Source organism: Acomys russatus, chromosome 6, assembly GCF_903995435.1.
Source record: "Acomys russatus chromosome 6, mAcoRus1.1, whole genome shotgun sequence".
Taxonomy (NCBI): Eukaryota; Metazoa; Chordata; class Mammalia; order Rodentia; family Muridae; genus Acomys; species Acomys russatus.
The window spans coordinates 27,359,472-27,380,065 of record NC_067142.1 but is presented as its reverse complement, the minus strand read 5'-3'; the positions used below and the strand labels follow the sequence as shown (position 1 = coordinate 27,380,065).

Genomic DNA, 20,594 nt, shown 5'->3' with positions numbered 1-20,594 from the left:
CATGTCCACTTGCATCTCAGAAGAGGGCAGCAGATTGTTGTAAGCCACTGTGTGGGTGCTGGGAATTGAACTCAGGACCCCTGGAAGAGCAGACAATGCTAGTAACCATCTCTCCAGCCCCAAACTTCCTAATTCTACTTCATTAAAATTATGAGTAGCTTTCATTCTCTTTCAAATGGAAAACTCGAGAGGAAGTAGCTCAGAGCAGCTAAGATGTTTAAAAGGCAGAGTAAGTGAGATGCAATGGTGCATGTCTGTAATCCCAGCACTTGAGAAATGTGGGTATGAGCTCAAGGCCAGTTTCAGTTACATAGTGAGTTTGTGGCCAGCCAACCCAGGCTACAGGGTTAATTAAAAACAAAAGCATAATATCCAGCCCTGTTTGTGTGGTGATTGTCAGTTTGAGGTTAAACTATGAAGGAGAGCACAGACTCCAGTCAAACTGTCCTAGGCAGACTTCCCATTTTCCCAGGAACTGTTATTTTGGATTCACATTAACTTAAGACATGTTACAGCCTTGGGTTTGGTTGTCAAGAAACAAACTTTATTAATAATTCCTTATGTAACGAGAAGCTGAAATTCAATGGCTAATTCATGCCGATATACACATTATCTTGTTCCATTCAATTATCCACAAGAGTTCTGAACGTTCCAATTCCACCATTCATAACAAATTGGTACTCCAGGGAAGTCTTCTCAATCAAGGAAAGCTACGCACTACCAGGCCAATCAAGTTACACAAACTACTACATGGACTTGTCAGTTGGAGAATTTTATGTGAGGCTTCCTCTCAAAACTCAGAAACAAAAGCAAACTACAGAGTTCATAGGGTTGATTTTGAGATTACCGAATTGCAGTGAATAAATGAAGTCAGCTTTATGTGAACAGAACTGCTCCTACCCATGCAGTCTTGGGCATGTCAGCACACCTCTAAAATATGCCAGGCAGGAGAGAGAGTGAATTACAGAGCAGGAAAGGGGGCTGGGTAAAATCCAAAACTGGAATAAAGGAACATATTCACAGAATGTAATACCACTAAGACAGATGTTTCCAACAAGCATCTGGCTTGGCTTCCATCTAGGCCAAAGTTGCCCTGCAACTGTCTGTTGACCTGTCCTACAGACAGGCCTGCATTCTAAACACACACTGAGCACTGCGGAAAAACAGGAATGCACTCTGCCTTTTGCCGGTGCTGATGTTTCAACCTGCCTACCTTAAACCAACAGGCACAGAATTTAACCCAATCAACTCATGGTTTCCCAGCGTAGGCTTTGCTGATTCCTTCCCTGTGAAAACAGGGTGAGTGGATCCCTACTGCTCCTGAGAGGGAAATTGCTGAATCAAGAGAAATACCAAGTCAAAGGTTTCTAGGTACAAAAAGCTTCTAGATTTATCTCAGCAAAAAATCCTCGGAATACTCTGGCAAACTGAGTCAACTTTTCAAGTACTTTTTTGCTTAAGTAAGATTGGGAATAACTTAGAATCATTGATCCAAGCATGGGTGGTGGAGAACGGACTAATTTAAAGCCAGCCCAATTTCTTGTTATACAGCACAAGACCAAGTCTCAAAAATCCCAAACCAGAAACTTTGCTCTTTCTAAGATGTTATCTAAATAAACCATCTCCATAATGCAGGAACCTAAGTTATCAACAGACCATGTTCTACCCATGCATATACAGGCAGTGGCATATTCTTCAGGCTGGCTTTGGAATAAAATCAGAATTTAAATTCTAAGAAAATACGCTTTCTTGAAACCTCTTAAGGCAAGGTATTTGGTAACTAATAAAAACATTTCAAACTGGCTCTTTAGAGTAAATCCTAACTAGTCCTATTTTTAGTTCAAAGGGGACAGATAGGTCCAAATGTCTGGGAGGTCTGTGTAATTACTATCTGTTGGCACAGGTGTGAGCTCATGACATTCCTGAAGAAAACACCCAGCACCATGGAAGACATCTTAAAAGGCTGAGTATTCTAGTACTAGGAAAGACTTTAACGTGTACCCAGGACCGGCACCACCGCCTTCGCTGCTACTATGCGCTCCTAGGAGACACGCAGGGCCTTACCCAGCAGTGGGCACTGACACTGAATTGTAATGCAGGCCTCGAAGGCTTCCACAAACAAGCGCTCCTTTGCTTTGGTTCTGAAAATAGCATATGTTAGTAGCTAAGGCAAATATTTAGGAAGCACATCTTGATTTTGGAAAATTAGCGAGAGGTAGACAGGAAGCCTCTGATTATAATGTGCTTTTGCAGAAAGGTCGAAAACCTAGGGAAACACACCTTAGAATGAATCACTCTTTTATAGGACAATGTAATGTTTTTTAATATTTTCAAGTATTAAAAAAAAACTCATTAAAAATCTATCACCTTAACAGTACTTTGCACATGTGAAATCTCATACCTAAGTTTGATACTATTTTGGTTATTTATGGCTACTTACAAGACTCACAACAGAATGTCCATTTATTGAGTCTTTTTTCTTTGGTAGAGTCTGATGGGACCATGCAGATGGACTATTTTATGCACACAAGGTCGTTCAAGCAAATCATGGTGATATGAATTATGATGGTTTTCCGTAGAGGAAATATAAGAGGATTCACACACTTCCCCCATTGTGGTTTTAGCAACTTGTTCAGAAGTTGAAAGAGTTTGAATATTTCACACAATCCTGTAAAAATCACAACTGACTGCCTTTTAATAAATAGTCATTGTAAAGAATTACATTTACAGAGTGAAAAGTGAATACATAGCATTTCAAAGTCAATTCTGGAAGTACTAAGTGTACTGATCCACAGCATATACACTATCTGTTTAACTGTCCGTCATTAGCACCAATAAAGATTCAACAAAATTACCTTTATTCCCATATCTAAAACAAGCAAAAAAAAAAAAACCAAAAACAGAAAACAACACATTTCTGAAAACCCTTAAGTGAAGTTTAACTATAGTCCCAGACCTTAAATATTCACATTGTTTTCTATGTCATACTGAAAATAAATTCACTACGTCTCTGGATACTCTTACAAAAGCTGATTAAAATTCCTGGCATCACTCCCAATGATACAGTAGCACGACCACCCCATGTCAGTTCACATGATGCTCTGTTGAGGTTTCACATCTAAATCACCACCAACAAAACCCTTCCCTCCCTCACCTTGTACTCTGTTTAAATGCTATGCTAGTTCTTGGATATGTACCACAGTAAAACTGTAACTGCATCAGAATCGCCATGTTTATGATACAATAGTATACCACATAGCAACATAAATCACATAGGTAACAAAGATCACTGATGCAAGACAAGACCAGAGTGAGGACTAACCTATTAGGCTGAGTACCCACAAAGAGGCTCCTGGAATCCCAGGTTCAAATAATATTGATAAAATAACTAACAATTTTTCTTTAAAAAACAAACAAACAGCTACTGACAAATTAGGTAATTGCTAAATAAAAGTAGAGTACAAGGCTCAACTCTAATATTTACAACAACATACTGAATAAAGTTACAATTGTGCACAGATCAGTGGCTTTATAACAAAACAGTTCATATACAGAGGAAAACTTGTGATTCAATACAAGTTGAATCTGACCCATCTTAAGAGACCCAACAGCTAAGACTTACCACAGAAATAAATTCAAGATTAGGTAACAGACAAGAGCCATTACTATTGGTGCTTACACCAAAATTTAGACAAGTTAGTCTATCCCCTGACCAGGCGTCAGGTGACAGCGCAAGCTTTACCTCAATGAGAACCTACTAAGACGTGCAAATGAATGTTAAACCTCCAGCAGCGGCTGGCCTGAGGCTGGCCCTTTTCCTTACATTTTCCTGATAATGACCATAAACTATAAATACAGGTACAATGCACAGTCAGCAACTTTTCTTTTTATTTATTGTTAGAATATAAAAGAATCAAGAGAGCATAGGTTTAATTTCATTTTTATAAGGAAGACTGCATTTACCTGAAAAAGAAATATGGGGTGTCTCTCTCTCTCTCTCACACCCACCCACCCACCCACACACACACACCCACACACCCTTCTATCCCCACGGGAAGAGTAGATTCAAGATTATGGTGTCACTGCAAATGCTAAAGGAAAAGTGATCCCTGTTCACTGTTAGACTCCATAGTGTCAAAGTTCTTGAAGAAATGGACCATTCTTCACTGGGAGCTCCTGTGAGTTAAGTCACAGTCATCCTCATCTCCATTATTAACTGCTCTTCTATAGCACTGCAACAAGCCAACATACATTTAAATGCACTTCACATCAAGAGTATGTAAACTTTATTATTTTTTCCTCTTCCAGCCTTCAGAAATCAGGGGCTGATTCTACAGCCAATCTGGTCGGAACCTCTGAAGGCAAACTGAGTGTTTCCCAGTGTTAAGAACCACCTGTGGCACCGCATCCCCGTCTAGTAGTGAAGTGTCCCCTCAGCGGCTTCCAGTAAGGCCTAGAGTTTAAGGTTAACATAAAAAGTGCCACTTGTGTTTTAATTAGTGATGGACTCTGACAAGAGAAAATAAAGTTATTCTGTATATTGTTATACTTACAAGCAGCTCCAATCCTGAGTATTTATGGTAATAGCTAAACATACAAAAATGTATGTACATTTTTCTCCACTTTCTTGTAAACAGTTGTCAGTATACTGTTTTATCCCTTTATCACTGAGACATGCAAACCATACATACAAGTATAAATACACAAAAGAAAACATTTGACATTCATTCAAAGCCAAGCAACAACAACAAAAACCCAGCTATAGTATTCAAATCATAAATAACAAAAGCTTGAGGCAGCTTAGGTTCCTAGCAGCAGCCAGCCATTCATCCTAATGTTCTCAGCTGCATCTTCCATGCGTTTACAGTCCTGGTAACACTATCGTATGTGGAGATAGACTTGTTTACTATCATCTCTTCTTTCAGAATGAAGAACAAAGCAGCACTTACAAATACGGAAGCAGTGGCACCACTGCTGGACCAGGAGGGAGTTTTCCATTGCAACCATTTTTAAATTAAAAAGGAAAGGAAAAGTTGACCTAGACAAATGATTACATATTCATTCCTTGGGCACTTAGCAGCGAGTCCAGCATGTCGAATGTGTCTTTGTAGTCCATATGCTGGCTGCTTGTACTGTACTCGTGATTGGCCTCAGGACCGTGGGGCTCCACTGGTTTCTTGTCCAGTTTCACGAGGGTGCTGAGATGTCCGTAGCCCACCTGGTATGTGACAGGGGGAGGAGGGGGTAAGGGATGGTTAAAAACAGAGCTGTGAGAGGATAGATACTGCTTAACAGAGGAAGAACTAGATGAACTACCTGCACTTTTGGAACTTTTGCTCATTTTGGAGTGGTGGTTGTGGGAGGCGTCGTTGATATGCAGCTTCTTCCTTGCACTGGAGGCGGAGGAGCTGCCTTCTGGGGCCAGGCCCACAGGACTCCTCAGCCCAGTGGGTGGCATTCCGTCAGCAGCATGCTTGCTGACTGAGCTGTGCATGTGCAAATGCTTGTGGCTGCTGTGGTGGCGGTTGGCAGGGTGGTCCCTGTGCTTCTCCTTGTGGTCTCTGCCGATATGTGGGCTCGGGTGCTTGCTCTTCCCACTGCCTTCGTCAGAAGAGCTGTGTCTTTCAGAGGATGACACTTTGATCTTCATCTTCAGCTCCTCTTTACTGGGGCCTTTATCCGGGGGTGGGATGGGAATCCGTAGCTTCAGCGATCCACTCCTCTCCTTTTTCTCTGCCAAGTGTTTTTCTGGTTTGTCAGAGTTGGCGAGGGGAAGTTTCATTTTAATGGGAGAAGTGACAGAACCGCCTGCAACTGCCTGAGCTGGCCCGTGTTTGTGCTGCTGTTCTGCATGGGCAGTTATATAATGATCCCTTGTGTCCAGGTCAAGGGTTTCCAGCTTCCGCTTTTCTCTGTACTTGTCTAAAGACATTTTCTGAGGAACCACTCCAGGAGTAGCAGGTATGGGCCCATGGTGTTTACTGCTTCCAGCTTTGTGAGGATATTCTTGCTTAGCTGATGAATGATCAGCAATTTTGTCCGGCCTGTGATGTAATCCTGAATGCAGTGTCATTGAAGGTCCCTGCTGGAAACTGATGTATTGGCTCCCAGAGATAGTGGCCTCCTGTTTCTGTGTGTACACTGGGTCTGTCCTGGCTGAATCTGGATGCTGAGGCCATTCTTGGTGTGATGACAAACTGTACGAGGTGCTGGGCATTCCTGCTGCTAGCACTGATAAATTATCAGATGCACGGTTGTCTTGAACAGAAGTATTTGCTGAATTTAGAGGTACTGGAGCGGGGAACGCTGATGTTGATGGTTTCTGAAAACTTGGATTGGAAGGTGCACCAGTGACACTATCTACTAAAATGGAATTCTGGACCAAAGATGAACCAAGCAGTGGTGTCTCTGATACTTGACCATCTACTTTTGGTTTCTTAGCCATAGCCTAGTTAAATGAGAAACAGAAGAAACAATGACAGCAAAGGCATTTAACACACATTTTCTTTGCTTGTAAAATTCTATAGAAGTACATGGGAACAAAACTACCCGTACCCAATGTTCTATGGCAGTAATGGAACGCAACAGAAGGTGCTAAGGCTTGAGAGTTAGATAGTTACACCCTAACCTAGGACTTGAGATGTAACTTGTATAGGCTTTAGCCTCACTTGAAATTCCCTTGTAAGGAAATTTCCCCATCATGACTGAGAATTAAAAAAATAGAAAGAGTAAAAAAGAAAAGAAAAAAAGAAGTCCATTGGATATAGGAGCTGAGCCTATGTGTGGTACAATGGGCTGAGAGAAATGGTGCAAAGTACAGTACTGTTTAAATACTTCAACTTCAAATAGTTTGCTAGATGAGTGACAAATTGATATTTTATTAATTAAATCCTGCCAATTCTCTTACCCTCCAGTTTCGAATCCTCTTCAACCTACTAGGCGTTTTCTCCAATATTTGTAGAAATTCATGTGTTAGCTCTAAAAATAAAATGTAAAATTAAAGCTTAGACAATGCCTTTACGATGTGAACTTCTCTCAAGTGAGCAATATTTAAAAGGGGTCCTAAGAGTTCACCTATCATCCCTACGTGTCTCTATATTTACCCCTTTCATTGTTAACTTCTTGTTCAGTCTCTAGGATACACAGAAGTGGATACAAATATGAACTGTTATTTCAAAGCTGAAGTCATTAAAAAAAGACCCCTCCTAGCATTTCATTTACTTAGAAAATAAAACTCGGCCGGGTGGTGGTGGCGTACACCTTTAATCCCAGTACTCGGGAGGCAGAGGCAGGCAGATCACTGTGAGTTCAAGGCTAGCCTGGTTTACAAAGTGAGACCGGGACAGCCAAGGATACACAGAGAAACTCTGTCTTGAAAAACAAAAACAAACAAACAACCCCCCCCAAAAAAAACCCAAACCAAAACAAACAAACAAAACAAAAAGAAAGAAAGGAAGAAAGAAAGAAAGAAAGAAAGAAAATAAAACTCCTGAGGGGCATGGGAGTGGGAATATCTACCAGGCAAACAACACAGCAATATTTAATGTAGAAAAGATCCACCAATGGGTTCTTTAAAATTAACAGGCAGAGGGCCGGGCGTGGTGGCGCACACCTTTAATCCCAGTACTCGGGAGGCAGGGGCAGATGGATCGCTGTGAGTTCAAGGCCAGTCTGGTCTATAAAGCGAGTCTAGGATAGCCAAGGCTACACAGAGAAACCTTGTCTCAAAGAAAAACAACAACAACAAGACAAAAAACAAAACAAAACAAAACAAACCCAAAAAATTAACAGGCAGAGCCAGGCGGTGGTGGCATACTCCTTTAATCCTAGCACTTGGGAGGCAGAGGCAGAAGGAGCTCTGTGAGTTCATGGCTAGCCTGGTCTACAAAGTGAGTCCAGACAGTCAAGGCTATACACAGAAACCTTGTCTCAAAAAACCAAATCAAACCAAACTAGGCCGAAGTTTGAAAAAGAGGTATTTATTTGTATAGTACCAAATGTGTTTCCCCAACACGCTTAGTTATAAAAAGAAAGAATGGCTTTACAAGGGAGAACTCAACAACAATACCACTGTTACTGTGGCTAGCACTAAGTGAACATGGTTCCCTGCTTTGAGAGGCAAGCAGGAAACAACTACTTCTGCAGCATTCTTGCCAAGAACACTTAATCACAATGATGAGAAAATATCAGACAAATAGAGAACTACTTTGTAAAGTCACTTATTCTTCAAATCAGGAGAGACTAAAAAGCAATTGATCCCTAACAGCCTGGAGGTGATTACCTGCACATTTCAACTGGATACATAAGACCCTACACCAGAGAAAATGGGGAGATCTGAACACAACCAGGCTTAACCAGTAGCATTATACCAGTGCTAATATTCTAATATTTTGTTGTTGTTTTTTTCGAGACAGCCTTAGCTGTTCTGAACTCACTTTGTAGACCAGGTTGGCCTCGACCTCTGAGATGTGCCCGCCTCTGCTTTCCTGAGTGCTGGGATAATAGGTGTGCTCCACCATGTGGGCTTACTTTCCTAATCTTAATTAAGTATTATTTAAGGTATCAACAACAGAAATTAGGTAAAGATATCATAAGGATTCTGTAAGTATTTTAGAAATTTCTTTAAGCTTAAAATTATTTCAAGGCTAAATGTTTTTTTTAAAAAAAAAGAGGAAGAAGACATTCAGAAGGCAGAGGCAGACAGATCTCTTAGTTTGGGGCTAGCCGGGTCTACAGAGCAAATTCTAGGACAGCCATGGCTACACAGAGAAACCTTGTCTCGAAAATCTTAAAAAAAGGAAACTCCACCCACACTTACACTGCCCAGCAATTAATGCTATACCAGTAAATTACTCTAGTCAGAATTTTATCTATTATCTTAAGTTTGGGATTATAACGAGGTGACCACTGCTCCAAAATTGCATATGTTAAATTATAATTTTTATCACCCAAAATTCATTATTAATAGTCATTGGCAAACATGTCAAGTGAGCCAGATATCATCTGTATTAACCATGTCAAGTCAATCTGACACAATGGGACCAATTACAGAGACTGCACATTGACTGATTTTTGGTGCAAATAGCAGGCTTTCCTGTCACCTAGCCTAGGTAAATGTTAAGACTCACAGAAACAAGTAAGATAACAGAGTATGTCTCAGTGCAGAACATACAAAAAATTATTTCAGTATCACTAGATACAGAGCTATCTAAATGTCATCATGAGCATGACAACAAACCAAACTCAGCCTGTGAGGTGATGGGGTGCAGCTCTGTGGTAGAGTACTTGCCTAGCACTTATGACACTGGGTTCAATGTTCAGCACCCCAGACAATGATGACTATACCACCACCACCACCAAGATCTGTCAGCAAAAATTGTGCTAAAAACCACCCATCAACGAAAGTCTAAACCAGCCATGAGTTTTAGATGAACTTCCTCAGTAATTTCAAGATTGTTTCCTGCTTGTCTCACTTGTTGAGACAAGTCTGGATAAAATAAAATCTAATGCTGAGGCCTCCATTTCCTCTTTTGAAAACAACTTTTCACCCTATTCCAGCAGATGTAGCAAATACTCAGATACTTTTGGGTCCAGTGAGGATGAAGGTGTCTTGCCTCAAATTTCATCTGCATACAAGCAAAAACGCAAACTTTCTTCTTTCTTTCTCAAGCATCCTATTTTGTCACATTTTGTAATAATCCATTAATGTAAATAAAGACATGCATTATAGAGGTCTAAAACAGAGGGACTAAGTAGCCTAGGCTGGCCTGGGATTATAACTTTAAAATGACTTTTCTGGCTGCACACCTCCTAGGGGTTTGGATTTCTGCCAGCACTCCCTACTGAGGTCTTTCTCCCTTAGAGGTAACTTCAGAAGAATGAGAGATAAATCACTACCCCTGTGTACACAACCACACTCACATGCAGAGAACCTTATAACTAGGCCGATGCTTGGGGATCAGTTATTAAATGAGTGGACTCAGGAAGTAATAATAGTAGAAGTATTAGCAACCACGTCAAGATAACAAATCACAACAGAAACCAGGCTACTGTTCTAATGAGTTTCAACTTCCAAATCAATAATGAACCTATGCAGAATAGAAATGAAGGAAAATACAGGTGGCTCTTATGTCAATAATAACAAGCTCAATAAAGTAACTGTACATGGGACCTAAAAGGCAGATAACTTATAATGTGCTAAGGTGAGACAGTGATATAGTACCCTGATTTTTCAAGGTATAGGACAAAGGGAGCAAATGAGAAGACCCTAAGTGGTTTTTTAGATTTGCTTTCCTCCAAATAAATGGGGTAAACAAAAACAACAAACAAAAAAACCTTAACCATTTAAAAACAGCATGTTAAGTACCAGTAGCACAAATATGTCTGTGTATAATATATAATACATATATTTCCATCCTCCAGTTAGAATAAAAAGGAGTTTTTGTTTGTTTTAAAGTATGATTTACAAGTGGGGCAGGCTAACCTTAGCCAGTTAGGGAAGTATGGCCTGCAACCCACAAGGCTATGGTATACGCACGGACTGACCACAGCTGGCCACTGTATACTTTCCACAAAGGAAGGAGTAATGCTTACCATCTAGCAGCTCCAGGGTAACTGTAGGGTCCACATACTCCCACCAGTGCTTTCCATCTGTTGACACAGGGATCTCCCAATTGGACCATTTGCAAGCCAAATGAATGCACACACATGCTATCACTGTGGGTTTGTACTGAAGACAGAAGGTCGTAAGATGCAAACTGGTGTAGAGCAGATTTAAAAGTGGAGGACCACAGAAATTCAAAATATGTAAAACAAAGAAAAATATTTGCCAGTAAGACAAAAAGCAAACATAAAATCAGAAATGTTTTTCTTTACATAATAATATTCTATTAAATTAAGAGCTAACATTACTGAAAATTATAATAAGTCTTTATAGGTCATGAAACACTTCCCTCATTTTCACTCCTCCACAGTATATTAATTTATTTACATAATTAATACTAATAAATTTTGTTTTAAAACCTAGCAAAGTATTATATAAAGGGGAGAGTATATTTACAATAATCACCATATACAAAATATAACCTTTTAAACTGTTTTAGTGGTAATCTTGGTTCTTTTTTTTTTAAGCATTATGGCAAAAATGTAAAAACTTTATAAAACAAAGCAATTTCAATGTCACAATCAAGATTAGACCATTTGATGTGGCTTAATGGACCAAAATACCCCCAAAACCAAAAACTTTCTTAGTAAATCAGAGTTTTCAGTCTTCGTTCATGTATTTATTTCTGTGTCCAGCAGAGTCTCAAGGAGAACTTACCTTATGCCAAAAAATTTCAAGGCTCAAAATAGCTCAATACTCATAAATACTCTTTCTCATCATGTACCAAAAATTGGGCATGTGACATTTCACAGGCTAGCTTTTCTAGTAAAGTTTTTTGAGACAGGGTTTTATATAGCCCAGATTGGCCTCAAACTGAAATTCTGATCTTCCTGTCTCTACCTTCCAGTGCTGGGACAACAGGCATGCTATCATGCCCAGCTGATTAACCAAAGTTTGGATAATCCAAAAAGCTAGCTTGGTTCCTATTTCCACAGTGCACACACTTAAGAAACTTTGCATCTTTCATATCAACCCAAAACAGAATTATACATTCATTTTAGAACCTCCTTCAAACTATTCTTCTAGTTTAGAATAGATGAAACATTTACTGAATAGCCATAAACAAACACTACATTTTTACTTTATATAAACGGAAAAACAGGACTTTTAAAATAAAGACTATCTCTGCAAACCTAGGCACTGATAACAATTGACTACTTCTAATTTACTATTTGGAATATCATCTGGAACAAGCCCAAAATTACATAAATTTTACTTAAACTTTAACAATTATTTTAAGACTGGATCAATGTGAAAAAAAAAGTCATTTAACTATAATTGTAAACTAGAAATAGCTTTATACTTACCAAGTTTCTAGGTTAAGTTTAGCTCTGTGTAATCTTTAGCTGCTATTCAGGCTACCAAGTTTAGACTTATGCACTCACAAATCGAGAATATGCCACCAGAAAGCACCACTACACTTCACAGTGTGCATTTAACCCCTCTGTGCCCAAAGTCCCTTGTACAATACACCGCAAAGCAACCAGGAAGGTACCACCACAGTAGATGGTCCAGTCTCCTGTTGCAACAAGGGCAAGAGACACGTTGAGGGGGCCCTGCATTAAAGGAAGCTATAGTGTGCTACAACAGTGCAACAAAGAGGGTCAGGATAACAACCTGTTGGTAGCCATGAAATAGGATGTCTGTGCCAAATCCTTGCTTGCTGTAAGAAAAGAAAGAAGAACGAAGACAGTATCATCAGCTTCGACATGTAAACACCACAAAACTCTCAATACAACAAAACAGCAAAGATTTGTACACAAAAAGTAAATTTTACTTACTACTTACAAATATCACAAGAGCGCCATCATTTTCTATACTACTGAAAATCTTCAACAACATTCACTCAAATGTTTCTTGCTATCCCCCATAGATCTGAGAAACAAGCCGATTTGCTTTTAGCTAGCCAGTTACAAGGGCTAAACTTGTTACTAAGTTAAGCATCTAGTCAGCTAAAAGTTGAAATAAAGCATTCTCCTGGATTTAAAAAAAACAAAAACAAAAAACAAAAAAGAAGAAAAGATTTTTGAAGTCTAATACAAAACACAAAGAGTTGTCTGCCAAATTTAACCCTGTTATCATATTTAAGCTGACTTAAATGTTTCCTTCCAAATGGAACAAAACAACCCCCACCCCAAACTTAAGAGCACAAATCTCAGTTCTTTATTGCATTATTACATATTAACTGAATATAGGAAGCTCCACTGTACTTTTTTTTTTATACATTTAATGTTTTTTTTTTTTTTTTAAGATTTATTTATTATGTATACAGTGCACATCAGATCACATTATAGATGGTTGTGAGCCACCATGTGGTTGCTGGGAATTGTACTCAGGGCCTCTGGAGGAGCAGTTAGTGCTCCTAACCACTGAGCTATCTCTCCAGCCCCACTGTACTTGTTTTTAACTTACAGATCTGATTAGCGATAAAACACAGAAAGATGAATATTCTAAGGGGAATGCTTCCGACACTGGTCCCCAACAGGAAAACAGCTTTTAACTAGTTTCTTAAGACACTAAAACAGTTTCCCGTGCCCTTCTCCTATCCCATATTCTTCCCAGAGATTTCATAAGCCCCCACCCCTTCTGTTCAAAATCACTGTTCGCCTAGCTTGGCAGCCCCAGCCCCACCCTCCCTAGCCCCCAGATTCCTTCCCCTCCTAGTTTCACTCTTGGCACCTGTAATCCCTGCTGCCCCATGTGATCATCAAGGGAAGGTTTAACAAAAGGGATTGGGTCTGGCAGAGCTGTGCTAAGAAGACTGTCAGAGCACCAGAGGTCTTGGAGGCAGTGTGACTTAAGTATGGTATTCTTTCCTGGTGGGGAGGGAAGGAGAAATCAGAGTGAAAGTTCCCGGGTAAAATGACAACAGCCAATTCTGCAGCAAAGTAGCAAGTGCCTCATCTGGAGTGGGATGTGAGGGCTTTACATAAATAGTAGCTACCCACCACCACCAAACAAACAAACTCCCCATAAAAAAAAAAAAACCCACTCAACTGTGGTATCATGTTTTGCAAGGACTGTATCTAAATTCAATGAACAAAAAGTGTTCTTGTTAGTTCAAAGTTATAACAGAGAAAAGGAAACAGAGACACTAATGATGATGAAAGAAAATCTTTAAAAGGAGGAAGTGCAGCCATCTCAAAGTGGAGTCAAAGGAACACACACACACACACACACACACACACACACACACACACACACACACTCTTTGTACTCAAAGTTTAAGACATCACACTTTAACAGAACAACATGAAATAATAATTTTTAAAAATCAAATTTAGTTTTCACTAAGTGTTAGTTTACAATCCAGCCATATTTACTAAGGCAATACATATGTACCTTTGCTAAACACATACTAATGTCTTTCTTCATTAGGCCCTTGACATGGTTGGCTACCTTCAAAGATTAGTTCATTCGTTCAAGTTTTCTGTGAGACCAACTTACAAGCTTTTCTTCTTAACTCAATGTGTATGACTAGCTGCTATTTGATTCTGTACCTTACTGTAACTAGGGAAGAGTGTGTGTATGACTGCGAATAACAGGAACCACAATTAAAATACTGTGGTTTACAAAGTGACTCACTGGCAATGTATGATCCTCAGATTAAGAAGTTCAAGTCTTAGAATTCTACTTTGTTAGCAAGGATGCTGGTTATGTTGTTATCAAGACTCTAGGCTTGCTTTCCAATGTTACCATTAGCAAAGTAAAATGCTATGTAGATGAGCGCGTGCGCACAGACACACACACACACACACACACACACACACACACACACACCACCACCACCAACAACAACAACAACAACAAAAACCCCAATGTCTTTAAAAGTGTTACCCACTTTATTTAAAAATAAACCTTAAAAATCCTGCAAGTAAGAGACCAAACCCACAGAATTTTATTCTCGAAAAGACACAAAAAGCACAGGAGTGGCCCCCAGAGTCTATGATGTGCCCATAAGCAATCCAAATAGGCACCAGAGAAGCAATGCTGGCAATCTGTGGGAAGGGTTCTCATATCACAGATACAAAGGGCTCTTGCTTACGTAAGGTGTAAAGTGTAGTAGATATGCTTTGGTAATTTTCTCCATTACCATACAACAGCAACCAAATGCACTTGGAGAAACACAGAAGTAGATGGCTAAGATACAGAACACTGTTTCAAAATGACATAAAAACCTTGTTCATAAAACCCAGCAAAAGATTAGAAGAATACACAACACCCATCCACACCAATTCTAGAGAAGAGAAAGCATCAACTTATCCACATGGTTGAGGGACCACTCACCTCTTACTAACTGGGTGCATTTCACTACATCTGTGTGTGGGTGTTCAATGGTGATCTCAAAACCTGAAATGAAAAGCACTTTTTTTCCCAACTACTTACCACTACAATACTTGCCTGAGCAATGAGGCTCATCATAAAATCACAAATGTCTAATACACTCTTCAGTTTCAAGAGAAATCCAAAGCCAACATTAGAGCTTCCTTCTCATTGCTGACACATGTATTACCCTCCAGAAGAAACGGTAACTACTTTCTTATTTCTCAACAGGAAAACAGAAAATTATTTAAACAACAAGAACAGTGTGATCTAAAATTTAGGATTTTAATTCACCCGGGTTTATGTTAAAATCATCAACTAATTATATCATGGCCACAGTTTATGGATTATCTCTCTTTAACATCTAAAAATCTTTGCTTCAGAAGATGTAAAAACATTTCTCATAAACATACCTGCTGCCAAGAGCAGAATCAAAGAATTCTGCAGCTCTCTGTCTTATTGTTAAATCAAAGGGGTACAGCTACATCTCCTAAGGGAAGTCATACAGACAGTGGGCTACACAGGCAGTTTCTAATATCTTCAAAAATCCAAGGGAAAAAATGTTGGAAAGCTGTCAGTGAATATCAAATCATCTCTTACATATGGCAGGATTTTTGCTTTTAATATCTAGAAAACTGAGTAAAAGTCTACACAAATGAGTAATCACAGTTTACAAAGGTGTATTTTATTTATATCTCTCCTGTAATTAACTAGCAAAGTAACATTTCAAGAGACCTGTTTTCTAATGTGTCTTTAAATACTATGCATTCACTCTCCATGCGTAAGTAAGAATGTGTCGTAAGGCACACATACTGTGCAGTGACTACTAGTCTGTGGTACTAGGGATGGAACATGACCTCAGGAGCACACAAAGTCAAGAGTTCTTTCTGACTCTCATCTTCAGCTCCATGTAATGCCTTTGTACCATAAAAATAAGTTTGTTTTATAATATAACACAGTAATCTTAAACAAACTTTTGTAACTTTTCAGAAATTCATGTAAATTTTATACTCAAGATAATCACATGACAGATAGACTCAGATACAATACACTTTTACAATAAAAATATGCCACCACACATAACTGCATTCATATTTCTTTTTTTAAGACAGGGTCACTCTATAGTCTTGGCTGTCCTCAGACTCAGAGCCGCCTGCCTCTGTTTAGTGCTAGGATTAAAGGCATGTATTACCACTCCTGCTTGTACTTGTATTTCTATTCAACATTTTAGAATGGAATATCAGTGAAATAAAAACAAAAATGTGCTATATAAAGCAGTCTCTATCCCATATATGCAGGATCGAAGTATGACTGGTAAGGAAATCGTCCATATCTACAAAGGTGGTCAGAATCCTGTAGTTAGAATCTGGTCTCCCAGGAGCGCAGATTTATCTGACCTCCACTTGCTAAGTTCCTCTCTAAGGAACACTTAACTTTAGATTTTTGTCTCAGTCTGCTTGTTAGCAAAGCTCCCTCAATTATTAAATTGTATTACAGAAAATATTTGTACACACTACCACCTCTGTACAAAGACCATTTCACATCACTGTGCAAGAGAGCTGCTACTGTGGAACCTGTCACACTGAGGCCACAGACACCACTCAACTAAGCTATGCCAAAAGAAATTTCAGAAAAATGGCTTCTTAGGATAAGCAATACTATTTCATTCCAAGTTTTAAACAACTTTCTTCAATAAGAAGCTATTCAAAAATTTTTTTTTTTGCTTAGCATACTGCATTAGTGAACACAAAATGATATGAGCACATACCCAGTGTTTGTAGCATTATGGTTTCAAGTAAAACCAGCTCTTGAGTCTGCTGAAGATAAGCCTGTCAGATAAAAATGATATTAGATATTTAGAATACACACAACATGAAGAGAGTCCTGGACTGTTACTGTTTGACCTCATGAGGATTACAGAACAGCAGTTGCTTACTAATAGGAGTCAAAGAGAGTTGGTGTGGTGGTGCACACCTTTAATCCTAGCACTCAGGCGGCAGAGGCCAGCAGACCTCTGTGAGTCTGAGGCCAGTCTGGTCTACAGAGTGAGTTCCAGTATAGCCAAGGCTATTCAGAGAGACCCTGTCTCAAAAAATATTAAAAAACAAACATGCAAACTATAAAGATAGAAAACTATAGCTGCCTCTAAAACAAATATGAGGCAAAGAAACTGAGGCAACAGATGGAACATTCCATTCCTGGAACACTTCTAAGTGGAGCCAATTTTAAAATCGGGTGTAAACAAAGCCGAAGGAACCAATTCAACAGTGGAAACCGGGTGAGGTAGCTGAATAAAAGACCCCACAGTCTATACAGTACCAGCTTCCAGACACTGAGCCATGAAGAGCATTTAACTCAAACCTGCCTTGTCAGAGGAAACGTACCAACGCATGTCTGTGAGTTACTTTAGAATGAACTTCCCCAGAAAAGGCAAACCTTAAGTCTCCTAGATCAATGAATACCATCCATTCACCAGAAAGATAGAAATTGTCACAGAATCTTTCCCCTAAAACCCAGGAACCAGCCTCCCTTTCACAAAGCTGAGAACAAAGCACATAGACATCTTCCTGCCACCTCAGTCTTGAGACCCTAACAACTGACCCAGGTGAGAAGGAAGCAACATGTTGCATAAAAGGTGGTCTTGGATGCTGAGCGTGGTGGCACGTGCCTTTAATCCCAGCACTCAGGAGGTAGAGGCAGGCGGATCACTGTGAGTTTGAGGCCAGCCTAGTCTACAAAGCGAGTCCAGGAAGGCTACACAGAGAAACCCTGTCTCCAAAAACCAAAAACCAAACCCAAAACAAAACAAAAAAAAGGTGGTCGTAGTGCTTACTATACCATTGGCAGGCTGAGGCAGAAAGACTGAGTCGAGGCTAGCCTAGACTACATACGTCTGCTTTAAATGCATGTACATAGATGTTGCATGCCCATTTTTCTGAGAACACACTAAGAGCAGAGTGAAATCATTTTTAATGTCACTGAGCTGATTTTTAAAACATTAGCATGTGCACACTAGTATAAGTGAATTTATTATATTAGTAGAAACTAGGAGAATTACTGTTAAAAAATTACAAATTGCTTATTATTTAATGTACACCTGATATTTTGTTCATTTAAAAACCAGCATCGATGCTGAAATGTATCAATCTTCTATCAGAGGCTAAACTTAGGACTTTAAATTTGAACTAAATCAAATGGAAGTTACTCAATTAAAAGCCTTACCTATGATACTGGAAAAATAACTGCAAAGCCCCATACTTGCAGATCTTACTTTAGGATGTCACAGAACTTAAGGAGAGATTCTCTATTCCTTCCTCTGCTAACAGGTTCACACCTACCAACAAGTCATGGGACCTACCCTTTCCACTGCAGGTGCACTGTGAGGATAAGTCACTGAATTCACAAACATTTCAAAATAGCTGTGAATCAAAGTAGAACAATTCAAAACCTTATACAATTCCGGATGACATACATACTCATGAACTATGCATGAAGCATTCCTGACAGACAGCTGTTGGTTTCAAATTTATGAAGAAAATGAAAACAACCCCTCTGTTTTTACATACATCACATTTTGTATCCAGCAGTGGCTCTAGGGGATGAAGACAAGCGTGTGCTACTTTGATAACATGTTCAAGTTTTCGAGCCTGTTCTTCCACTTTTGCAGCCAAAAACAATGCTGTGGGTGATATTATCTGTAGAAGAGATTTAAAAAAATAACGGTCATTTAAAAGCAAATACATTTTGGGAATAGTCTCTACATCCCGGGATAGGCCAGGTAAAAAAAAGGAATATATTATCATAGCATAAAATATACACTGAGATTGAGGTAAAAAGTAAGATTGATGTAAAAGCTTTGTGTTCCTTGGTGCCAGGGATGGAACCAGAGATTTGCACATGGTTAAATACATGCTTTGCTTTTGAACTGTATATCCCCGGCACGGATCTAATTCATTCTCATTTCTCTCTCTCCTCCCTTAGCCCAGCTTAGCAATGGGGCACACTGTGTGTATTAACTTTAGCGACACTGATGCTAACAAGTTCTTATAACTCAGGACCATAGGACCAGGCAATATTCAAAGTTTTAAGTAATTATTCATTGTATTTATTTTGAAAATATAACAAAAGGGGGAAAGAAAAAGATTTTGACCTTGGTTCACTAAGGAAACTTTAGTATTAGTGTGTACATATTACAGGTAAAGGAAAAAAAAATAACTTGATGCCATGGTTTTAAAACAGGCCAAGCAGAGCACACTGCCTTTTCTTTCTGCTCAGCGCTACTTCTGAGTGCTTACTAAATCCAGCATCAGCTCCCAATGTGTCTGGAAATCATCTTATTTATAGGGCACCAAAAGACTGTATGGGGCATATCACAAAGAAAATTCTGAAAATGAACAGGTTACCCAGAATTTTCATTACTGCTTTTTTAAAAAGGAGAAACCTAATAAAGACTAAGATAACAGAGCCTTTTCTAAAAGGAGATCTGGAAAATAGTGCCCCCAACTCCTCAAAGGATAGTAAGGTAAATTCTTGGGGTAGTAAGTACAGACAGCACTAACGACATAGTCACTGACTATGACAGAGAGATACACGAATTTCAACAACTATCTACTCCTGGGGTCAGTAACGAACCAAGTAATTACTGACTCAGAAACCAAAGAAACTATAAATTCAAATGTTTTTTTAAGAATCTGCACAAAGGAGGTGGCGATGCCTCAGTGGTTTAAGTCACTTGTTACTCTTGTAGAGAACACAGTTCAATTCCCAGTACCCACACTGTGGCTCACAACCGTTTGTAACTACAGTTCCAGGGTTCTGATGCTTTCCTCTAACCACTGAAGGCAGCAGGCACACACATGTGCACAAGCATACATGCAGGCAAAACACTCATACACATTTTAAAAAGTTAAAAAAAAATACACACAAAAGTTTCCCATAGAATGGTAATTTCTAAATGCTACGATGCAGGTACCTATTGTTCAAAAGGCAAATGGTCTGTTACCCGAGGGTCATTCATTCAGAAATGCTGCCATAAGAGAGGTGAGGAAAGAGGCACAAATTATCACCAACAGATTTATTTATGCCTTTAGCAGAAGGAGAAGATATTTGATAGAGCCAAGAATCCTCTCCTGAAAACACTTGAGACTGATGAAATTCATATTGGACTACAGATCAGATCTAAAGGAGGCCTTTTCAGTTTAACTGCATTAGCATGAGAGTAAGTAGAGTAGAAATGACTTTGAGAAATTCTCTTTCTGTAGCAGAACTTTTGAGACAGGATTTCACTATGTAGTCTGAGCTGGTTTCTAAAAGACATCCTCCTGCTTCTGACTTCTGAGTGAAGGATTAAAGGGGTGTGCTACCATATTGAACATAGTTTGTATGTTCAATATCCCTCAAGGTTCATGCACTAAAGGCCTAGAATAGCACAACAGACTTTTAGGTCACCGGAGGGAAGGCCCAAAGGGACTGTGGCCTTTTCCTCCTCATCAATGAGACCAGTAATTTGCTGTGCCTTGAATGTGTTTTCTTTGCCAGAATCCCAAAGCAATGGCATCAGAAACATAAACCTTAAATCTTTTTACAGTAACAGAAAGCTGATTAATAC

The 20,594-nt window shown here is 39.2% G+C and overlaps 1 protein-coding gene across 7 annotated transcripts in view; it reads right to left on the bottom strand.

The window, feature by feature from the left end:
- Positions 1 to 4,022: 4,022 nt before the first annotated feature.
- Ccnt2 (cyclin T2) overlaps positions 4,023 to 20,594 on the bottom strand; it is a 32,285-nt gene continuing 15,713 nt past the window's right edge. Inside the window, exons 3-10 of one of the 7 annotated variants that reach the window (XM_051147295.1) lie at positions 18,553 to 18,681; positions 16,755 to 16,815; positions 14,951 to 15,013; positions 12,281 to 12,326; positions 10,594 to 10,757; positions 6,908 to 6,978; positions 5,317 to 6,448; positions 4,023 to 5,218 (exon numbers count right to left, since the gene is read on the bottom strand). In XM_051147295.1, coding sequence (XP_051003252.1) covers positions 5,151 to 5,218; positions 5,317 to 6,448; positions 6,908 to 6,978; positions 10,594 to 10,757; positions 12,281 to 12,326; positions 14,951 to 15,013; positions 16,755 to 16,815; positions 18,553 to 18,681 — 1,734 coding nt within the window. In that variant the 3' untranslated portion in view covers positions 4,023 to 5,150. Of the gene's footprint in view, positions 6,449 to 6,907; positions 6,979 to 10,593; positions 10,758 to 11,970; positions 12,327 to 12,444; positions 12,906 to 14,950; positions 15,428 to 16,754; positions 16,816 to 18,552; positions 18,682 to 20,594 lie in introns of those variants that run through there. The other 6 variants (XM_051147294.1, XM_051147299.1, XM_051147297.1 and 3 more) reach the window with 6 other exon arrangements.